Below are 16,907 nucleotides of genomic sequence, written 5' to 3'. Positions count from 1 at the left end.
CCCGCTTATTACATGGCCACATTCTCAACAAAGTAACGATATGACTCCCAATATTAATTGAAATGGATTTAGAAAATGATTTTATCGATTTCAAAAATAGTTGTATGTATTGATTTAAATTGACATGCATCCGCTCAGAAAAATAGTCCACTGTTACTGTTTGAACTAACCTAGCAACGGCAGGAACTGCTTCGATAGTGTTTTTGAGGAGCTTTTTGATTACAGATTTGAAAACATCGTTGTTTGCTTTAAAAGTAGCACAATTCATTATGTCAAACCTTGGAAAGTATCTAGATATCCCTGCCCTAATGCCAAAGTAACTGGCAACTGAATATGTGTCGCCGTTTAATGTCTATGTCTGGACCGCTGCGTAAAAAGGAGGGTTTCTGCCCCATTACTTCTCTTCTTACTTCTATAAGAATAAAACACGGAGGACAGAGATCTCTTTTTGTCCCCCTCTTCTCCCCGCTGCAGCCCAGCAGCTGATCTCAAAGCACTCTCCCCTCTCCTGCAGGGGGGCGTGGTCAGCTGCAGCTCACAGAATCAGCCCCCTGCAAAAACAGCGCTGGAAAGAGCCAATAGAGCGAAATGAGGCATGGCTAAAATGCAGGATCTGTTTGGTGTTTTGAAAAAAAACTATATTTATACTCTTTATATAGGTATGGCCCTACAATATATTGTTAAAATATAGCATGATATGTCCCCTTTAAAGTACCAAAAGTAAAAGTACTCGCTATGCAGATTGGCCCATTTCAGAATAATATAAGATATATTTTGATTATAATTACTGATGCATTAAAGTGTTATTGAAGCTGGAATAGGAGCAGCTAGTTAGAATGACCTTGTACAGTATAAAAATCTGCCACTTCCTTCAGACTTCTTTACAGAGCCCCTCCTCCAACACACAAGAACGCGCACATGACCAATGAGGGCACGAGATAAGTTTGTGCACAGATGGAAGGCTGACAGGCAGGTAGGCCATCCACTTATTTTAGCCGGGCTGGCTCAAATGCTTTTTAAAGCGCCACGGCTTCCACAGATGAACATTTGTTATGTATTTATTGTCAAAGCATTTAACATATTCATTGCTATCGGGATGTTAAGAGCATTCCATGGAATATAACAAAAAGTGTTTCTGAAATAAATTACATACCCCACCTTTAAGTACAGTAAATGTAATTAGTTATTTTTACACCATTGGCCTTGAATGCAAGATGTTGCGTAACATCCCACCGTGTTGTCATTTCAGCACCAGCTCAATCGGAGAGCGACATTTCCACATATGCGCACGCACATCATCCTGCAGCCAAAACAGTGAGCGAGCTTTTTCCACTGGGCGTGGGAACAAATTACTCCGTTTATCCGTCCGAGAGGAAAAACTATGACTACAAAAAACAAGTAGGCTCGTCTCACTGAGCCGACTTTGGTCTGAAGAAGATGTGAAGCTCTCTGCCGTCTCCCTCAGTGGTCTGTCGTTTTTACCCCACAGCCCTTCATACCGAGGCCCCCTATGTCAACACTGAAGTCAACACGTTTCCTGCCACTGACTTTCCTGTCTACGTGTCTCTAAAGCCTGCTGTTTCCGTACAAAATATCGGCCTCCTACCTTCTCCTTGGCAATAACGGTCGGGATGGACGGCAGCAGACCGTTGTTTTCGTGACTCCCCATCCTCTTCCTCCCTCTGCCGCTCCACGTATCGTTGTAAAAGTAAGCCGCCACGGCACCTCCCGTTGCGAGACACATCCCGACAGCCAGACATTTCCGTGTCCTCCTCCACTGGCCGTCTGACCGCCGAGGAGCTCGGTTCTCGCCGCCGTCCTGAGGTTTAGCTTACCGGCCAGTGCTGCCACTCTGCGGAAAGCGGCCATTGTTGCTGTTGTTACTACTGCTGCTGCTGCTGCTGCTGTCGCTGTGCTGCTGCTGTGATACAACTTTGCAGGCAGCACAAAGTATCACTTTTCATCGCGAGATGTGCGGACACTCTGTTGATGCTGAGGCTGAGAGCTTAGTCCCTCGGGAGGATTTGATGCTTCACTGAATGAGAGTGGGTGATTAAATTTAAACCGCGATCAATGATAAACAAGATTCAGTCATAAACAAGTCAATATACTAAGATTACATTGAATTTAAAATTACATGAGACTGGATTCATTCAAACAAAACTGATATTAAAATAGGCCTACTTTAAGTAGACACATCAAATCTCAAAGTGGGGGCTACCCTAATTCATGAACTTTATATCATATTTCACAGTCCTGTTATCAATAGCAGCGCTGACTTTGTTAGACCAATAAAGTTATTCTGATTCTGATTATAAGTATGTTCTAAATCAATGTGTTGTGTAAATTCGTAATCAGCAAAACAACATGTGTATGGTTGTCAGATAAATGTATTGGAGTAAAATAGATACTCATCAAACGTGGGAAAGTAGAAGTATAAAAGTACCCAAACATCTTGAAAAAAAAGAACTAGAGCTCAAATATAACCCTAACTCTAAATCTTGGAATAAACTTGAAAAACATATTGGTTTTCACAGGGGAATTTCTAAGTGACCAATGATATATACATTTGTCACTCTGCACTTTCCATTGAGGATTAGTGGGGTATCACATTTCTAGTGGGAAGTTTAAGATCAAAGTAGCCAATGGAGAGAAGATATCAAACAGATATCAAAGATGAACTCTTCATTTAAGTCTTTACATGTTAGACTTATGTTAACCTGATGGGGCTTTTTCTTTACCTTTGATGCTGAGAGAATAAAGGCGAGAAGTCTAATAGATGTGCCTGTCACCTGTTCTCACATGAAGCACCGAGGATCACTCCTATGAGCTCCATTTAGCCAAAAGTTGAAAACAGATCAAACAATGACTATCAAAACCGCTTAATATAACTCTTGAAGGGGTTTGATATAGCTAATAAGCCCTTAATTTGTCCCTTTAATATCACAATCCAAACAAGTTTTTGCCGAACACAGTGACTAATAATACTCACCTAATTTGTTATCCTCGAGATGGAAATGCTAAATAATTCATGCAAACATAATATCTGTACAAAAAAAATCATTGGATGTTGAATGCCCACAATTTTGACATGTCATTTAAGGTGGTCCGCCAGGTGTTTAATATTGACTGTTGCATAACATCTCTCAATTCAAGTATTTACATTGCCCCAAGCAATAGCACACTATGTGTTGTATCCCAATAGCCAACCAGTTTATCCAATAAAGTTAAAACATTCATTGTTGTGGTTTATTTATATTTGAACGAGACCTATCTAAGTGTTGAGAGAAAAATAATCTGAGTTTATGCCTATTTCTAAGTGACATACATAAATAGTGATGGAATTAAACAAGTCTACATTTTCATAGGGACCTTTTCAATCTTGCTTTAAATGAGGACCTCTGGAGTTCCCTAGACCAATGTTTGGGAACCACTTGCATTAATAACCTTTAGGCTACTTATTTAGTTATTCCGTTATCCAGGCATTCGATTAGGTTGTAATTTATTTTTGTGTGTATGTGTGTGTGGGTGGGTGATGGGGGTATAACCCTAGGGCCCTCCTCCTCGTCTCCATTGACTGCTTTGGCTACATAGTGCTTCACTCTCAGTCCTACAAACAAGGCAGTAAACCAACATGACAATTATTTTAAAATAAACCATGTGACCCTGGGAACTGTTTACTTGCACCTTGTGTGTGGAAATGTGGCATTGCAGTTGACATCTTCATTGTGGCCGGGTCAATATCCAATACATCAGGATCTGATCAGCCTGGAGGCGATTCCGATCGATCGAGTCCCCTTTTAAAAATTGTTTTAATAAAAAGTCATAAATAATAATGAAGCGAGGGAAAGAGGGAGGGAGGAGTAGGTACGCATGTCACGCGCAAACACTGTTTGTCTGCCTTATACACTGTTGTACGCAACCAATGTACTGTATGTACAAGCACGGCAGTATAAGAATAACTTATAAGATTAAAAGCACATGCAATTGTCCCACCTCTTCCTGTCATGCTTTGCTGGACAAATCGACACTAATACAAAATGACCTGCGTAGCGACCACACGCGCGCACAAAAACACCTCTGCACCTTCAACTCATTTATCAACACAACTCCCAAGGGAAGGGGCAGCTGTGTGCGCGAGCGCGTGTCTCCATAGCTGCCAAAATCAATGCCATAAAGGCTCGAACATGGCCCTTGTGCTTGGATAAACCTCAGTCTTAAATTAAACATGCACCCCAAGCAACACAGATCTGAACAAATGATATGGCATGAATGAAGAAAGGAGGTCAGGTTTTCTTTCAAAAGGCTACAGGTCAACCATTAATCTATTGGCTTAACATTTTTGGTCTAAAACAAAATACTCAATAAGCATCATTGAAATTAAAATCTTTGGTCTGCAATGAGTTCGTTTTATTTTTATTTTGGCAGAACGTGACCAATACCTGACGGCAGTTGTCTCGTTAAATATGGTCGACGCAATACGACCAAACGTTTGATTAATAAAACAGATGTTTATAACTGCACATTTACATAAAGAATTACCAGCTTCTGAAGCCCTTCAAGTGTCAAGTCAAGTGCCGGGGTATTATCTGAGCTCGCAGTTCAAACAGGTATATTCCCCTCTTCTGGTTGTTATTGCCTGATCCCCTTACAAGATCCCTGCACTTTGAAGCCTCAGTGTCTTTGATTCGTCTTTTTAAGACCACAATTAAGGCTATGGGCTCCTGCGCTGTTCAAAGCCCAGTGGAAAGATCAATGAAGGGATTGACAGTCAAGTGATGTCGTTTGCACAGGTGTGTGTGTGTGGGATCATGTGTACGATTGTGTGTCAGTGTTTGTGTCTGTGCGGGCGCTGTAAACGTGCGACTGGGTTACATAAAACGGGGGCAATAAATCAACAGTAGAGTGCGAAAATTACGCAAATGGGGGCTTTCCTCTGTCTGTCTCTCCCGCTGCACCTGAGTCATTTCGAAACGGGGGCGTGGAGTTGTAAAACGTTTAGGATAATGGCAATATCACTTTCATGCTGTTTGACACACTCTCTCTATGTCCATTTCACACACGCACACTCACACAAACACTTAAATGTGCAACTGCTGAAGTGCCCATGAGCAATATTACGTCTAAGAGCTTCAGTGAAGCACTCGTCTTGCTGCAGGGAAAACGAAAGGGGAAAACCCTGCATTGCTAATTTATTTGAGTAGTTTTTAATTTCCTCTCCAAGTCCCTGCGCTCTCTGCACTGAAACTGAACATCAAAGGTGAGACAGCAGAACGATGAGCTGAGGGAAGCAGATAGGGGTATCAAACGGGATACAGATATGAGCCATAAAGGGAGGAGATCGGGGAGCATTTGCATAAAAAGGCAACTCGGGGTGAATATCCATATGGGAGTAGTGCGTTGGAGTGGAGTGTGAGAGTGCAGGCAGGGGTACCGCAGAAATAAAAAGGCTGGAGTAGAGAGAGAGAGAGAGAGAGAGAGAGAGAGAGAGAGAGAGAGAGAGAGAGAGAGAGAGAGAGAGAGAGAGAGGAAAACCCTCAAGTGCTCTGGAGCAAAGGGGAGTATCCCGAGGTGAGGAGGAGAGAGAGGCAGAGGATTTGAGAGAGGGGGATAAATAGCAGAAGGAGAGAGGAGAAGAGAGACACGGGCTGCTGCAACCGGGGATACCTGCATACGTCAAGATAACGCTGGAGTTTAATCTTAATTAGATGACAATCTAATTACAGGTGCTGGTGACTGCGCCAAAAACGTGCACTCACTCGGGATTTTCTCCTCCCGCACGTCCAACTTTTATTTTTCTCCTTTTCACGGACTGACCCTCGCGGGTTCGTACCGAGGCTCACCGCTCATCAATTGGATCTCCTGTGCTGTAAACCCGGATCGGCGGTCTTATCTGTGATGGGGGCAGCGGCGGAGGTGGGGAGCTTCGCCAACGGATTTCTGGACAGCTTTGGCCCCGCGGGTGCAGCTCCGGCTCCCGTTGGCTCTCATTTCGTTCTCACCCCAGCCGGGGCGGTGGACTACAACTCGGTGACCGGACTGGGGCAGCAGCATGACCACCTGGTGTCCGCAGAGAGGCTGTCCCGGAGCCTGGCCGACCTCAGTTATCTGAAGGGGATTCTGAGGCGGCGTCAGCTCTACTGCAGGACCGGCTTCCACCTGGAGATCCGGCCCGATGGCACCGTGCAGGGCACCAGGAAGGACCACAGCACATTCGGTAAACATCACTTCAAAAATAATATTCATTGTAATTATAATTATGAGTAGTACGCCTACTAGTGCATTGAGGACACACACACACACACACACACACACACACACACACACACACACACACACACACACACACACACACACACACACACACACACACACACACACACACACACACACACACACACAGTTCAGTGTAATGTTAAACTGATTCTTAATTTAAAACTAACCATTATAATATCCATACTTCCGCCACACAGGTTACTATGATCAATGCTAATGGGATATGAAGTAACCCACTGTGATAGCAGCTGCTGCTGTAACACCTAACTGTAATCTAAAAGTAGATGTTATAAGGCATACAGATTTAATACATTTTTAGTTTTATTTAGTTTATTAAGAACATATAACAAAATAAGTATAACATAACAATAAAATCAAAATCAAACATATAGTTGAGTCTTAATATACTAATTCTTAAAAACAATATAAATAAACAATGTGAATATATATATATATATATATATATATATATTACTTTTGTAAGAAAAGGAGTTCAAAAAAGTCTACACCCATATTCCTATTCTCCATAACTAAAACAATTGACTTATTATGTATCACATACACAACAAGATGAATGAGCTTACCAGATGGTACATTGAGTATTTAATGTTTTTCCTCTTTGAGATAGATTAGACGGTTTTCTTTTACTTTGACCAGCTTATCTTCAGTTGTAGAGAAAGACATCTGCAGTTTACAGCAGATCAAGAGTAGAACTGGAAGATATTTCTCTTGGTGCTGCAGGCCGTAGCACTCCTGGCACTTGATTTATTCCATTTGAGACTTGGATTCTGCTTAATGCCAGAGGCCATTCCAGACACCCAGCCTTGCTCTACAGAGTCAGCTGGTGTGGATAGTAATATGTACTGTACTTTTCTTTGTATTGAGTGAAAGTCACTTTTAGTCTCATAGTCGATGCTTCTTCGGACATTCTTCATTGGCTTATACCTCAATTATGTCAGAAAAACACAGTATTTTGCAACTTTCTCAGGACTTATTTTATATTGTACCTAATATTTCAAATGTATGCCTATGTGTGATATAAAATATGTTAATAAGAATGAATACGCTTATTGTATGCCATTTTGAACATGCAACATTTCTGACAAGTGAATGTAATTTAATGTTTGCAGGCATTTTGGAGTTCATCAGTCTAGCTGTAGGACTGGTTAGCATCCGAGGAGTGGACAGTGGACTCTACCTGGCCATGAACAATAAGGGAGAACTGTATGGATCGGTGAGTACACACATTGTCGACTAAACACTGAACACACACATCCATAATCACTATATCAATTTCCAACCAATCTCACGGACAGAAGTTGGCATATTTTGCATCACTAAAATAATTATTGCCTTTCTTTCTTTGTGCAGGAAAAGATCTCTGCGGAATCCATCTTTAAGGAGCAATTTGAAGAAAACTGGTACAACACCTACTCATCAAACATATACCGGCATGGAGAAAAAGGTGCATTTTACTTTGTTGCTCTCAACAAAGATGGGACGTCACGGGATGGAACGAGGTCGAGACGACATCAGAGGTTCACTCACTTCCTCCCGAGACCCGTGGACCCGGATAGAGTACCAGAGCTGTACAGGGACATACTGGGCCAGAGCTGAAACTGAGGGGGCATTATCATGACTCTGTCTGAGCTGAGAAGCAACCCAAGTGCACATAATCCATATCCCCTCTGGAAGGGAAAATCTTGTTGATCAGGACAAAATGGGATCATAAAAAGTGCTCCCAATGCAAGACCCCCATCCAATGGTTTGGAGGAAGGAAACTAGACAGGGAGCTTCACTGAGCATTATGGGATCTTCTATGGAAGACGTGAAGGCCCCATGACGGAAAACTTGAGCCCCTCATTTTGCCCCTTTATCGGCCTATGCAGAAGCCTGGATAGCCAAACAGATGATTTATGGATTTTGTTGATTTTCCTCTAATTAAAATCTACCTGCTTGTCCAAATTGCATGTTCAAGAGGAAAAAAGTGAGTGAACTAATAGACGAGACTCACAAATGGCTGCAACTAGCTTTTAAATGATGTGGCTGGTGAGTCTTGTCAGTTTCACAGTTTTCAGTTATTTTTATTCGAAACACTACTGTGGCTGCTAAATGAATGATTTATAAAAATGCTTATTCCACTGTGTGGCTGGTTTACACAAAAAGGTAGTTTTATGCACTAGAAATTAGCCATTTCTGTTGTAGGAAACAGGTCTGAGAGCTCGGGGAATCATCTTTACCAAACTGACTTTTGAGATGGATTCACCTTGAAACTACTCCAAAGAGTGATGCTGCTCAGAAAATATGACTTTTCTACAAAGTGCATGAGGAACAAAAGAAGAAGGAAAGATCCAATGGAGTTTTATAAGGACTTCTTCTGTGGTGTCTTGTGCCGGAATACTGCGTGTCCCAGAGACTCATGCTGGAACCCAGTGAAGGAAATCTGTGGTTCTCCCACCGACTGCAGCCAAACCGAGCATGGCACCGACGAAGACACCTTTATGAACCTGTGGACAGATTGTATTCTTATTTATGAGTTTTTGTTTCCTAGGACATACAGTATATTTATTTCATATATTTATTTATTTTGAGAATATATTTTTACAGGTATGAGATTAAATAAAAGAAAGATATCAATAACAAGCCATGAGAGAGTTTTTACTTATTTGTTGTTATTGGGTTAACTTTATCTCCTTGTCTGAAACTCTGGAGATTTTGTTGGAGAAACAAGTCCGTCACCTAAAAGTAGGTGTCAAATATAACTCAACATTTTGAGAATTGTCTAAGTTGATGCAGCAGTGACAGAGATAAACTTAGTTAAGCATTGAAAACACTGGATCCCATAGAAGTTAGATAATTCCCAAAATGCAACTCTTTCGTCAGCCCCTCCTTGCCTGGTAACCGTTATAGGAAACAACATTTTGATTCATATTATTTCAAAGATCGACAAATCCAATATTGTCAATGCAAAGTGAAAATATCATTACATATCATCAGCTTTAAGATACACTTTTTTTGGACTTTCTTAAAAGACACAAAAACAGTCGCACTTAAACATAAGGAATTTATTGCACTTTAATGAACAACAGTTCTAAAAAATTCAAGATTGTTGTTTTTAATTTTAATGTGTGAAGGAGCCATCTAATAAAATTGTCAAATCATGATTTAGTTGCTTTTTGTGAGTCTATATAAATGTATCTGATGGTCTTAATTGGCAATACAGTATTGTCTCATATCGATTGCAGGCAACTGCAATACGGTATCGTTGTCTAATCAATCAATATAATGTTGTATTGTGATGAAAGATGTGATTCAAAATCCTTGTAGACGGCAATACGTTTTAAACTCCACAACCACAAGCATCATGTCGTGTCGTGATGTCAGAGAGTCACAGAAGACCTAATACAACTCTTTTATACAGCCTAGAGTTTGTAGTACATGTAATATCCCTGGAGCGCCCTTTCAACACACTATATCTGTTTATATGGCTGCCAACATACCTGCACATTGCAGACTCTATATAATGTAATTGAGATATTGACACTTTGATTGGGGTACATGTTGACAGTACTCATAAAGTCTGTTAAAATCAGTCAGTGAGATAAAGTATTTGTCATCTGTTTGTACGGTAGCAGCTTGGATTAATTAAACAAATAAGTCAGTTTCAGTCCAATTCTGCTGATGTATGGTTCACTTTTTAATGTATTGCAGTAAAGCAAGTAGCTTTTCTAAGCTATTGCCGGCAAAGACTGAGTACCACTAGTATGGCTGCATTGTTAAGGCTAGATGTTGATGTATGATAGCATCATCTTTTAGGCTGAGTCATCCCTTCTTCTTGCTTGAGTGCTAGAGTAAGGAAATGATGTAGCAAGTTAGAGAACAACAAATTATGAGAAATAGAAAGAATAATTATTTAGCAGTCCATTGAACGCAGCCAAGTGTGTTGATCTCCAAGGCTAAGTGTTGACCTTAGAAACAACAGTTTAAAAAACAATCTACCCTTAACAGTGATTATCCGATCCCGGCTTTGTATTAAGTTAGCCACAAACATGTATTTATTTTCACTACCATTATGTGATTATGAGGAGTTGGTTCATTGAGAGAAATAGAAGCAATAGATGGCACCAATTCCCTAGTCATAAAACCCTTATTCCATTGCAAAATAAGAGAGAGGAACAAGATGCCCTACTTACAGTGACAAGAAAAGATGACACAATAAAAAAGAAAACTTGATGGGCGTAGAAACAGTAACAAGGGGCGGAGCTTAGAACGGTCCATTTTTAATGATAATTGTGCAAACTGCATTTGCTTAGGATTATCTTGTGGTATAATCAAAAGCTGCAAAACAGCAACTAAATAGGCCTTAAAGTGTGATGTTTAGTCATTCTGTGTGTTTGTGTGTGTGTTTCTCTCACTGCGTCTATAAGAATATTCATAATCAAAGTGTAATCAGATTGAGTGGAGAGAAACTGGAGCACAATTCAATTACCAGAGCTTAGTCATTTGACAATCTCTCGAATTACCGTGGCCCAACTTAAACCTTCTTTGCAGGGAGAATGAACTGGGGACCACGTGCGATGTAGGAATTTACCCCCACGTAAAGTGAAGTAACCTTTATTCTACTTTGCACAGGCTAAGTTCTCTAACATATAGAGTTCTGTGAGTGAAGTACAATGCCTGAACCCCCTGCTGTGACACCCACAGGACCCCTGCGTGCTGGGGATGGGATTGAAAATTCTCAAAAAAAACCTGACCGACTTTACACAAGAAAAGCTCAGTGCTACCCGTCAGCTAGCACTATTCAACATCTGGCCTATGTTTGCCTGACACTGGGGAAACACCAGTTCTGTCAGATTGATCTCAAATTGTTTTATGTCTCCAGCTGCATTTCACATCAAGGAGATGTTGCCATGTATAGGTCGGTGCCAGCATACGGGCTCATCACCTCGGCAACATGTTTCAGATAAGATTACAGGGTGCTGCGGTTCACATGTGCCCAGTTGTGCTGGCAGGAGCATGGCTACATTGTGTCTAGTTAAGATATGGCTCAGTGTGTGTATAATCCTCTGATAAGGGTATACAGTGTAGGATGAGAACATCAGACAGACAGTGCCTGAGTACCAGCATGCGAACACTGACTGAGAGTGTATGTCCCACACACATATACACACACAAAGACACACACAGAAATCTTAAAACCATGCAAGAGAGATAGAGAGCTATGACTTGAAAGTTTGAAAGAAACAGGTGGGTTTCTGAGAGGGAGAATAAAAAAATAAAAAAAAGGAGCTGCATGTGGGTTCTTAGTGTTGCCGTCCTGTCAGGTTACAATCTTCCTTTGAAGTGTGTGTGTGTGTGTGTTTTTGCAGGGAGGGGGAGGCATGTTTATGTGAGTCAAAGTGACTGTGTAGATTCATGTCAGTACAACTTCTGTGAGTGTCTCTGTGCGTTTGTGCGTGTACGTGTGTGTGTGTGTGTGTGTGTGTGTGTGTGTGTGTGTGTGTGTGTGTGTGTGTGTGTGTGTGTGTGCGTGTGTGCGTGTGCGCGTGTGCGCGTGTGCGTGTGTGCGTGTGTGCGTGTGTGTGTGTGTGTGATCTGTAAATCTGTGTGAAGGTGAGCCAGGGGTTCTCCTGACTTGAGGGCTGTCTGACTGATGTGTGAAGGCTTGTGTGTATTTGTGTGTGTTTTTTGCCGTACCTCCACCCCCTCTCTCTACGCTCTGTCTGTCCTCTCTGGGGTTTTCCATCGACTGGTTAGATCTCCAATGTTGGATCAAGCAGGTAATGGTCAATGCGGAGATAACCTGAGCAAAAGAAATAGACAAGGGGAACAATTATTATCTTGTCTTTTGATTTCATCTCTTCAAGTGTGGTGTCTAATCTTTAAAGTCCAAATGGCTATTGCAAAATAAACGACACTGAAAGCAGTTTCACGTTGAAGTAATACTTTGCGATTTTTTTTCTTGGATGACCCCACAGTTAACACAAAATCTATATAAAATCCTCCTTTTTCAAACTCTTACACAACTCTTACATATAATCCAAGTCTGACATGTTATAACAACTTTTCACACAAATGTGTTGCCGAAGTTCTCCTTCCTTAGAGTGTGAGGCTTCAAAAATGCATTACTTTAAGGTTTGTCAAATAAGGCATGGTTACAGTTAGCGGTTTAGGCCCCTTAAGAATAAATGTGTCGGATTAAAATGCATTCAAACACTTTTAACCACTGGCCATTTAATGTGCCATAAAGTGTGTGTGTGTGTGTGTGTGTGTGTGTGTGTGTGTGTGTGTGTGTGTGTGTGTGTGTGTGTGTATGTGTGTGTGTGTGTGGGTGTGTGTGTGTGTGTGTGTGTGTGTGTGTGTGTGTGTGTGTGTGTGTGTGGGGGGGGGGGGGTGTGTGTGTGTGTGTGTGTGTGTGTGTGTGTGTGTGTGTGTGTGTGTGTGTGTGTGTGTGTGTGTGTGTGTGTGTGTGTGTGTGTGAGAGAGAGAATCTGCCTGATTTTTGTTTTTCTCAACAGGCAGGTGTAGAAGTTTGTGATCTCTGCTGGTACGTATCTGCGTCCACACAGGTGTTCCTCCTGCAGTCGTCAACAAGCACACACGCACACACATTTAAGACGTGCACGCACAGTCTGTCATCGCCTCTCTGTGCGTGAAATTAATGGTGCTGTGTGAATGACTCAGCTGTGGTGAATTCAGACAAAAAGAAAAAAAAAACTGTTTCCTTTCCAAATTCTTAGACGAATAAGACAGCCATGAACTCATCCAACTTTTTACTAACAAATGACTTAACCCTCAAACCCTGACGTAACCACCAGTAGCTAACACATTCACACTATACAGCAACACACTGATCCAACACATCAAACTTAAATTTGCTATACCAGAGCTCTAATATGTTTGTCCTAACTGAAACACCTCTACATGAACAAGGCTTTCAGAAGGTGATCCGTGTGTGTTTTGTTTTTTGAAAACCTTGTGGTCATGGGTGCAGCAGGTGAACTTGAAGGAAAACATAAACTTGAAAGAAACCAATGTTGACTGATATTGTGAAATGTATCACTTGTTGTGATGAAAAGCAGTCTTTCAGTTCAAGGTTTTAGATTTACTTTACTGTGTCGATTCACTCTAAGCGCTCTCATCAAATGTGTAGCTGCAACAGGCTGCTTCTTTTATGAAAAGCCCTTAAAATCTACTGAATGCTAGTTAACTTGTAAATATGGGAGTATAACAGATAAAGAATATTCCCCTCAGGAGTTGGAAGAGAACACAATAGAGCTTATAGGAGGGTGACGATTTGACATACATTTACCAGGTTGACACTGCAAGACTCCCAAAAACATGATTAACTTATTAGTTGATTGAGATTTAAAGAGTTATTATGGAAAAGGAATACATTTGGAGTTATAGAAAGTGCAGCCTAAACAGTGTGAGGAATTTATCCAAAGTAAGTGTTGATTATCCAAGAAGACACAACAATACAGAGTCGAACCACATCACAGGCTAAAGTAAACCAAGTGTACTTTAAGTGCACCTCCACACCCTCTTGCTGTTTTCTCTTGGTCTGTTTCAATGAAAGAGTGTTACTTGACATATTGCAGATGAAAGATTCACACCGGTGCACATATTTTCAACCCTGTTATCATCGACTGTTCAGAAGCAGCCGTAGAACATGTTGTCGAGTAAAAAGCACTGTGCAGATTCCATGTCAAATACCCATCTAACCACTGTCTTCAGCCTATATCCACAAACCACAAATTACAAACAACATGGCATAAGATTGGGCAGAAAAGCTAGTTCTCTTGGATCTCAAGATAGATCACGCAGAGTATTTTTATTTTGTAATTAACTAATGTTGTTTCTCAGCGAATAATGAAAATCAAGCAACAGTGGTTGTTGCCATTATTGGCTACATCAACCCTAAGGTCACAAAACAGAGTGAGCACATTACATTTTTTACCTGCATTCATACACCAATGGGCCACAATTGGTGTTGCAATAGTTTTAGAAACCAGTTTTTGTAACGGCAAACTGTTTGTATCTGAGAATTGTAATTCATGTATCTGACTGAAATATGTTTCTGGGAGCCCTTATACAGATTTGCCAGTAAACAACACCTGCAGGTGTTCAGGAAGTGCTTATTGTCATGATGAACTCAGGCAGAATAACCCTTTAAGCCGTTGGAGTTGGACATCCCTATAGAACACTAAGCAAGTTTAAGGTAATTTCCTCTTTTAGTTGTAGTCTGTGTGAAATCACCTGGCTGTTGTTACTGAGCGTCATATGACTGAGGAAAGTAGGAAGTCAGGTAAGAAAGAAAAACTACAGCCACACATTCTTTGAGCTAACAAAGTTATCCACATGTGGGAATATTAGTACACATGTTTTTATTTAAACAACACTACAGCTGTGCCTGCAGCTTTGTGATGCTGCACTAATACAGGGCATCAAGCTCCATGCTTACATCAGCTTACTAATATGTTCACAGTGACGACGTTAACATGTTCTTGAAAAGAAGAACAAGTTCACAATATATTTAACCAGATCATTTGCCGACTAATGCTAACAAGTCTGCATAAAGCTGCTTTTGATTTTTTCCTTCCTGTCATTTATGCAAGCTCCCTGGTATAATTTGGGAATGGCAACTTGCACATAAGCGTAAATGCAGTGGTATTGGGAACTGATAGGAGGCGAAAGAAGGGTATAGAGATGAGACAGCAGACACTTATTCCCCTGTGGTTCTCCACCCTTGTGGTGAAAAATCATTTATGTGGCTTACAAGGGACATGAACGTTCAATGCTATGGATTCACAGACAAATTCACTTTTAAATTCTTAATAGGAGCAAGAACACCCATTTACATGCCAGATGAGGAGGAATACAGGGAGAGAGAGAGAGTGTGCAAAATGGAGGAAAATCTGACACAATAAAGAAGTGTAATCTATATACCAACAGCAACGCAAGAAAGGAACATTTTTTGGTTTGAAGGGAGTTATATATGGAGTCCGGGTAAAAAGATTATTCTTCAAAAACAGTATAAAGATAAAATGAATCATATTCTTTTAAATAAACTCATGCCTTGAGGGATCAAACCCCCAGGACCCTCCTAAATAATAAGTGGCCGAAGCTGTATTTTTATTATCCGGCTTCACGGGTAGTCTAACACCACTCACGCTCTAGGACACACACACACACACACACACACACACACACACACACACACACGCACACACACACACACACACACACACACACACACACACACACACACACACACACACACACACACACACACACACACACACACACACACACACACACACACACACACACACACACACACACACACACACACACACACACACACACACACACACACACACACACACACACACACACAGGGTGGAAGTAATTAAAGCAAGTGGAGCTAAATTGAAGTATATTGAACTCATCTCTCACGCGCTCCCACTCTGTCGATAGATCACTCGCCAAGTGCTATCGACCGCTGCAAAGACTTCCCTCTGCAAAACATGCCTCTCAGCAGAGTGTGTGTGTGTGTGTGTGTGTGTGTGTGCGTGTGCGTGTGCGTGTGCGTGTGCGTGTGCGTGTGCGTGTGTGTGTGTGTGTGTGTGTGTGTGTGTGTGTGTGTGTGTGTGTGTGTAGGTTTTTTGTGTGAGTTAGAGAAAGAGAGAAAGGGACAGAGTGACCAACTGATGCTCTGAGTAGCAGAATTTCCCCCAAACTATTTTAGGATCACACTTCTTGCTATTCTCATTCTGCATCCATTAATTCCCCCCATCTCTCTTTTTCTCTGATATTTTTCTGTCACCTAATCTATCGTAGTCTTTATTTCCACCTCCCAGTTTCCTCCCTTCAATCTCTAATTCTCTTCATCTCTATCTATCTTGTAGGAGAGGTAATGATTTTAACTGAATGAGAGTCTTGCATTTCCCCACCCCACTAGATTACTGGATCAATGGGACATCGTTTGTGTGTTTCATCATGGGGGAGATGTGTGTGTGTGTGTGTGTGTGTGTGTGTGTGTGTGTGTGTGTGTGTGTGTGTGTGTGTGTGTGTGTGTGTGTGTGTGTGTGTGTGTGTGTGTGTGTGTGTGTGTGTGTGTGGGGGGGGGGTGTGTGTGTGTGTGTGTGTGTGTCTATAGTCGCCATAAATATCTAATACCCCAGGTGACTTCGCATTGCCCTGAGGACAAAGCCCTACAGATGAGAAACGACAAGAAAAAAAATGACGGCAGAGATTTTTCAGAAAACGGCAGGGGAGTAGAAGGCTATGGATTTTTCCTGAATAATCGGTAGGAATTCTCCACAAGGTCTCGACATGACAAATGTATGTCAAACACACCATCAATGGTGGAGGGGAAGAATGCCTCTGCTGCTCTGTTGAAATGCCTTTCCCCTCTGCTTGATGTGAATTCAATTGCAGCTGAATTGATTATCTCCTAATTTGTGATCAATCCTAAGTGGGTTTGCATCTACTGGCCTAAATCTTCCACTGTGGGACTGAGCCTTTGCTCCTCTAACACTTTCTTTCCTGCATATATTCTGTTGAACAAAGTCTCCATTCTGATTGCTCTATGTGTTGATTGTGTTGGGTGTGATCTGATGGATACA

At 41.4% G+C, this 16,907-nt stretch overlaps 2 protein-coding genes across 2 annotated transcripts in view; one reads left to right on the top strand and one right to left on the bottom strand.

Annotated features, from left to right (window-relative positions):
• LOC307029812 (calcium uptake protein 3, mitochondrial-like) overlaps positions 1-2,300 on the bottom strand; it is a 32,772-nt gene extending 30,472 nt beyond the window's left edge. The window contains 2 exon segments of the mRNA XM_079665896.1: positions 1,607-1,767; positions 1,770-2,300. Coding sequence (XP_079522022.1) covers positions 1,607-1,767; positions 1,770-1,869 — 261 coding nt within the window. The 5' untranslated portion in view covers positions 1,870-2,300.
• A 3,273-nt stretch (positions 2,301-5,573) lies between these two features.
• Positions 5,574-9,409, top strand: LOC307036256 (fibroblast growth factor 20-like). Its single transcript, XM_079676392.1, has 3 exons — positions 5,574-6,217; positions 7,407-7,510; positions 7,648-9,409. The coding sequence occupies exons 1-3, from the start codon at positions 5,899-5,901 to the stop codon at positions 7,891-7,893; spliced, it is 669 nt and encodes a 222-aa protein (XP_079532518.1). The 5' UTR covers positions 5,574-5,898; the 3' UTR covers positions 7,894-9,409.
• The last annotated feature ends 7,498 nt before the right edge of the window (positions 9,410-16,907 follow it).

Source organism: Notothenia rossii, assembly GCF_949606895.1.
Source record: "Notothenia rossii genome assembly, chromosome: 1".
NCBI classification, from domain to species: Eukaryota; Metazoa; Chordata; class Actinopteri; order Perciformes; family Nototheniidae; genus Notothenia; species Notothenia rossii.
This window is presented reverse-complemented; position numbering and strand designations above follow the sequence as displayed.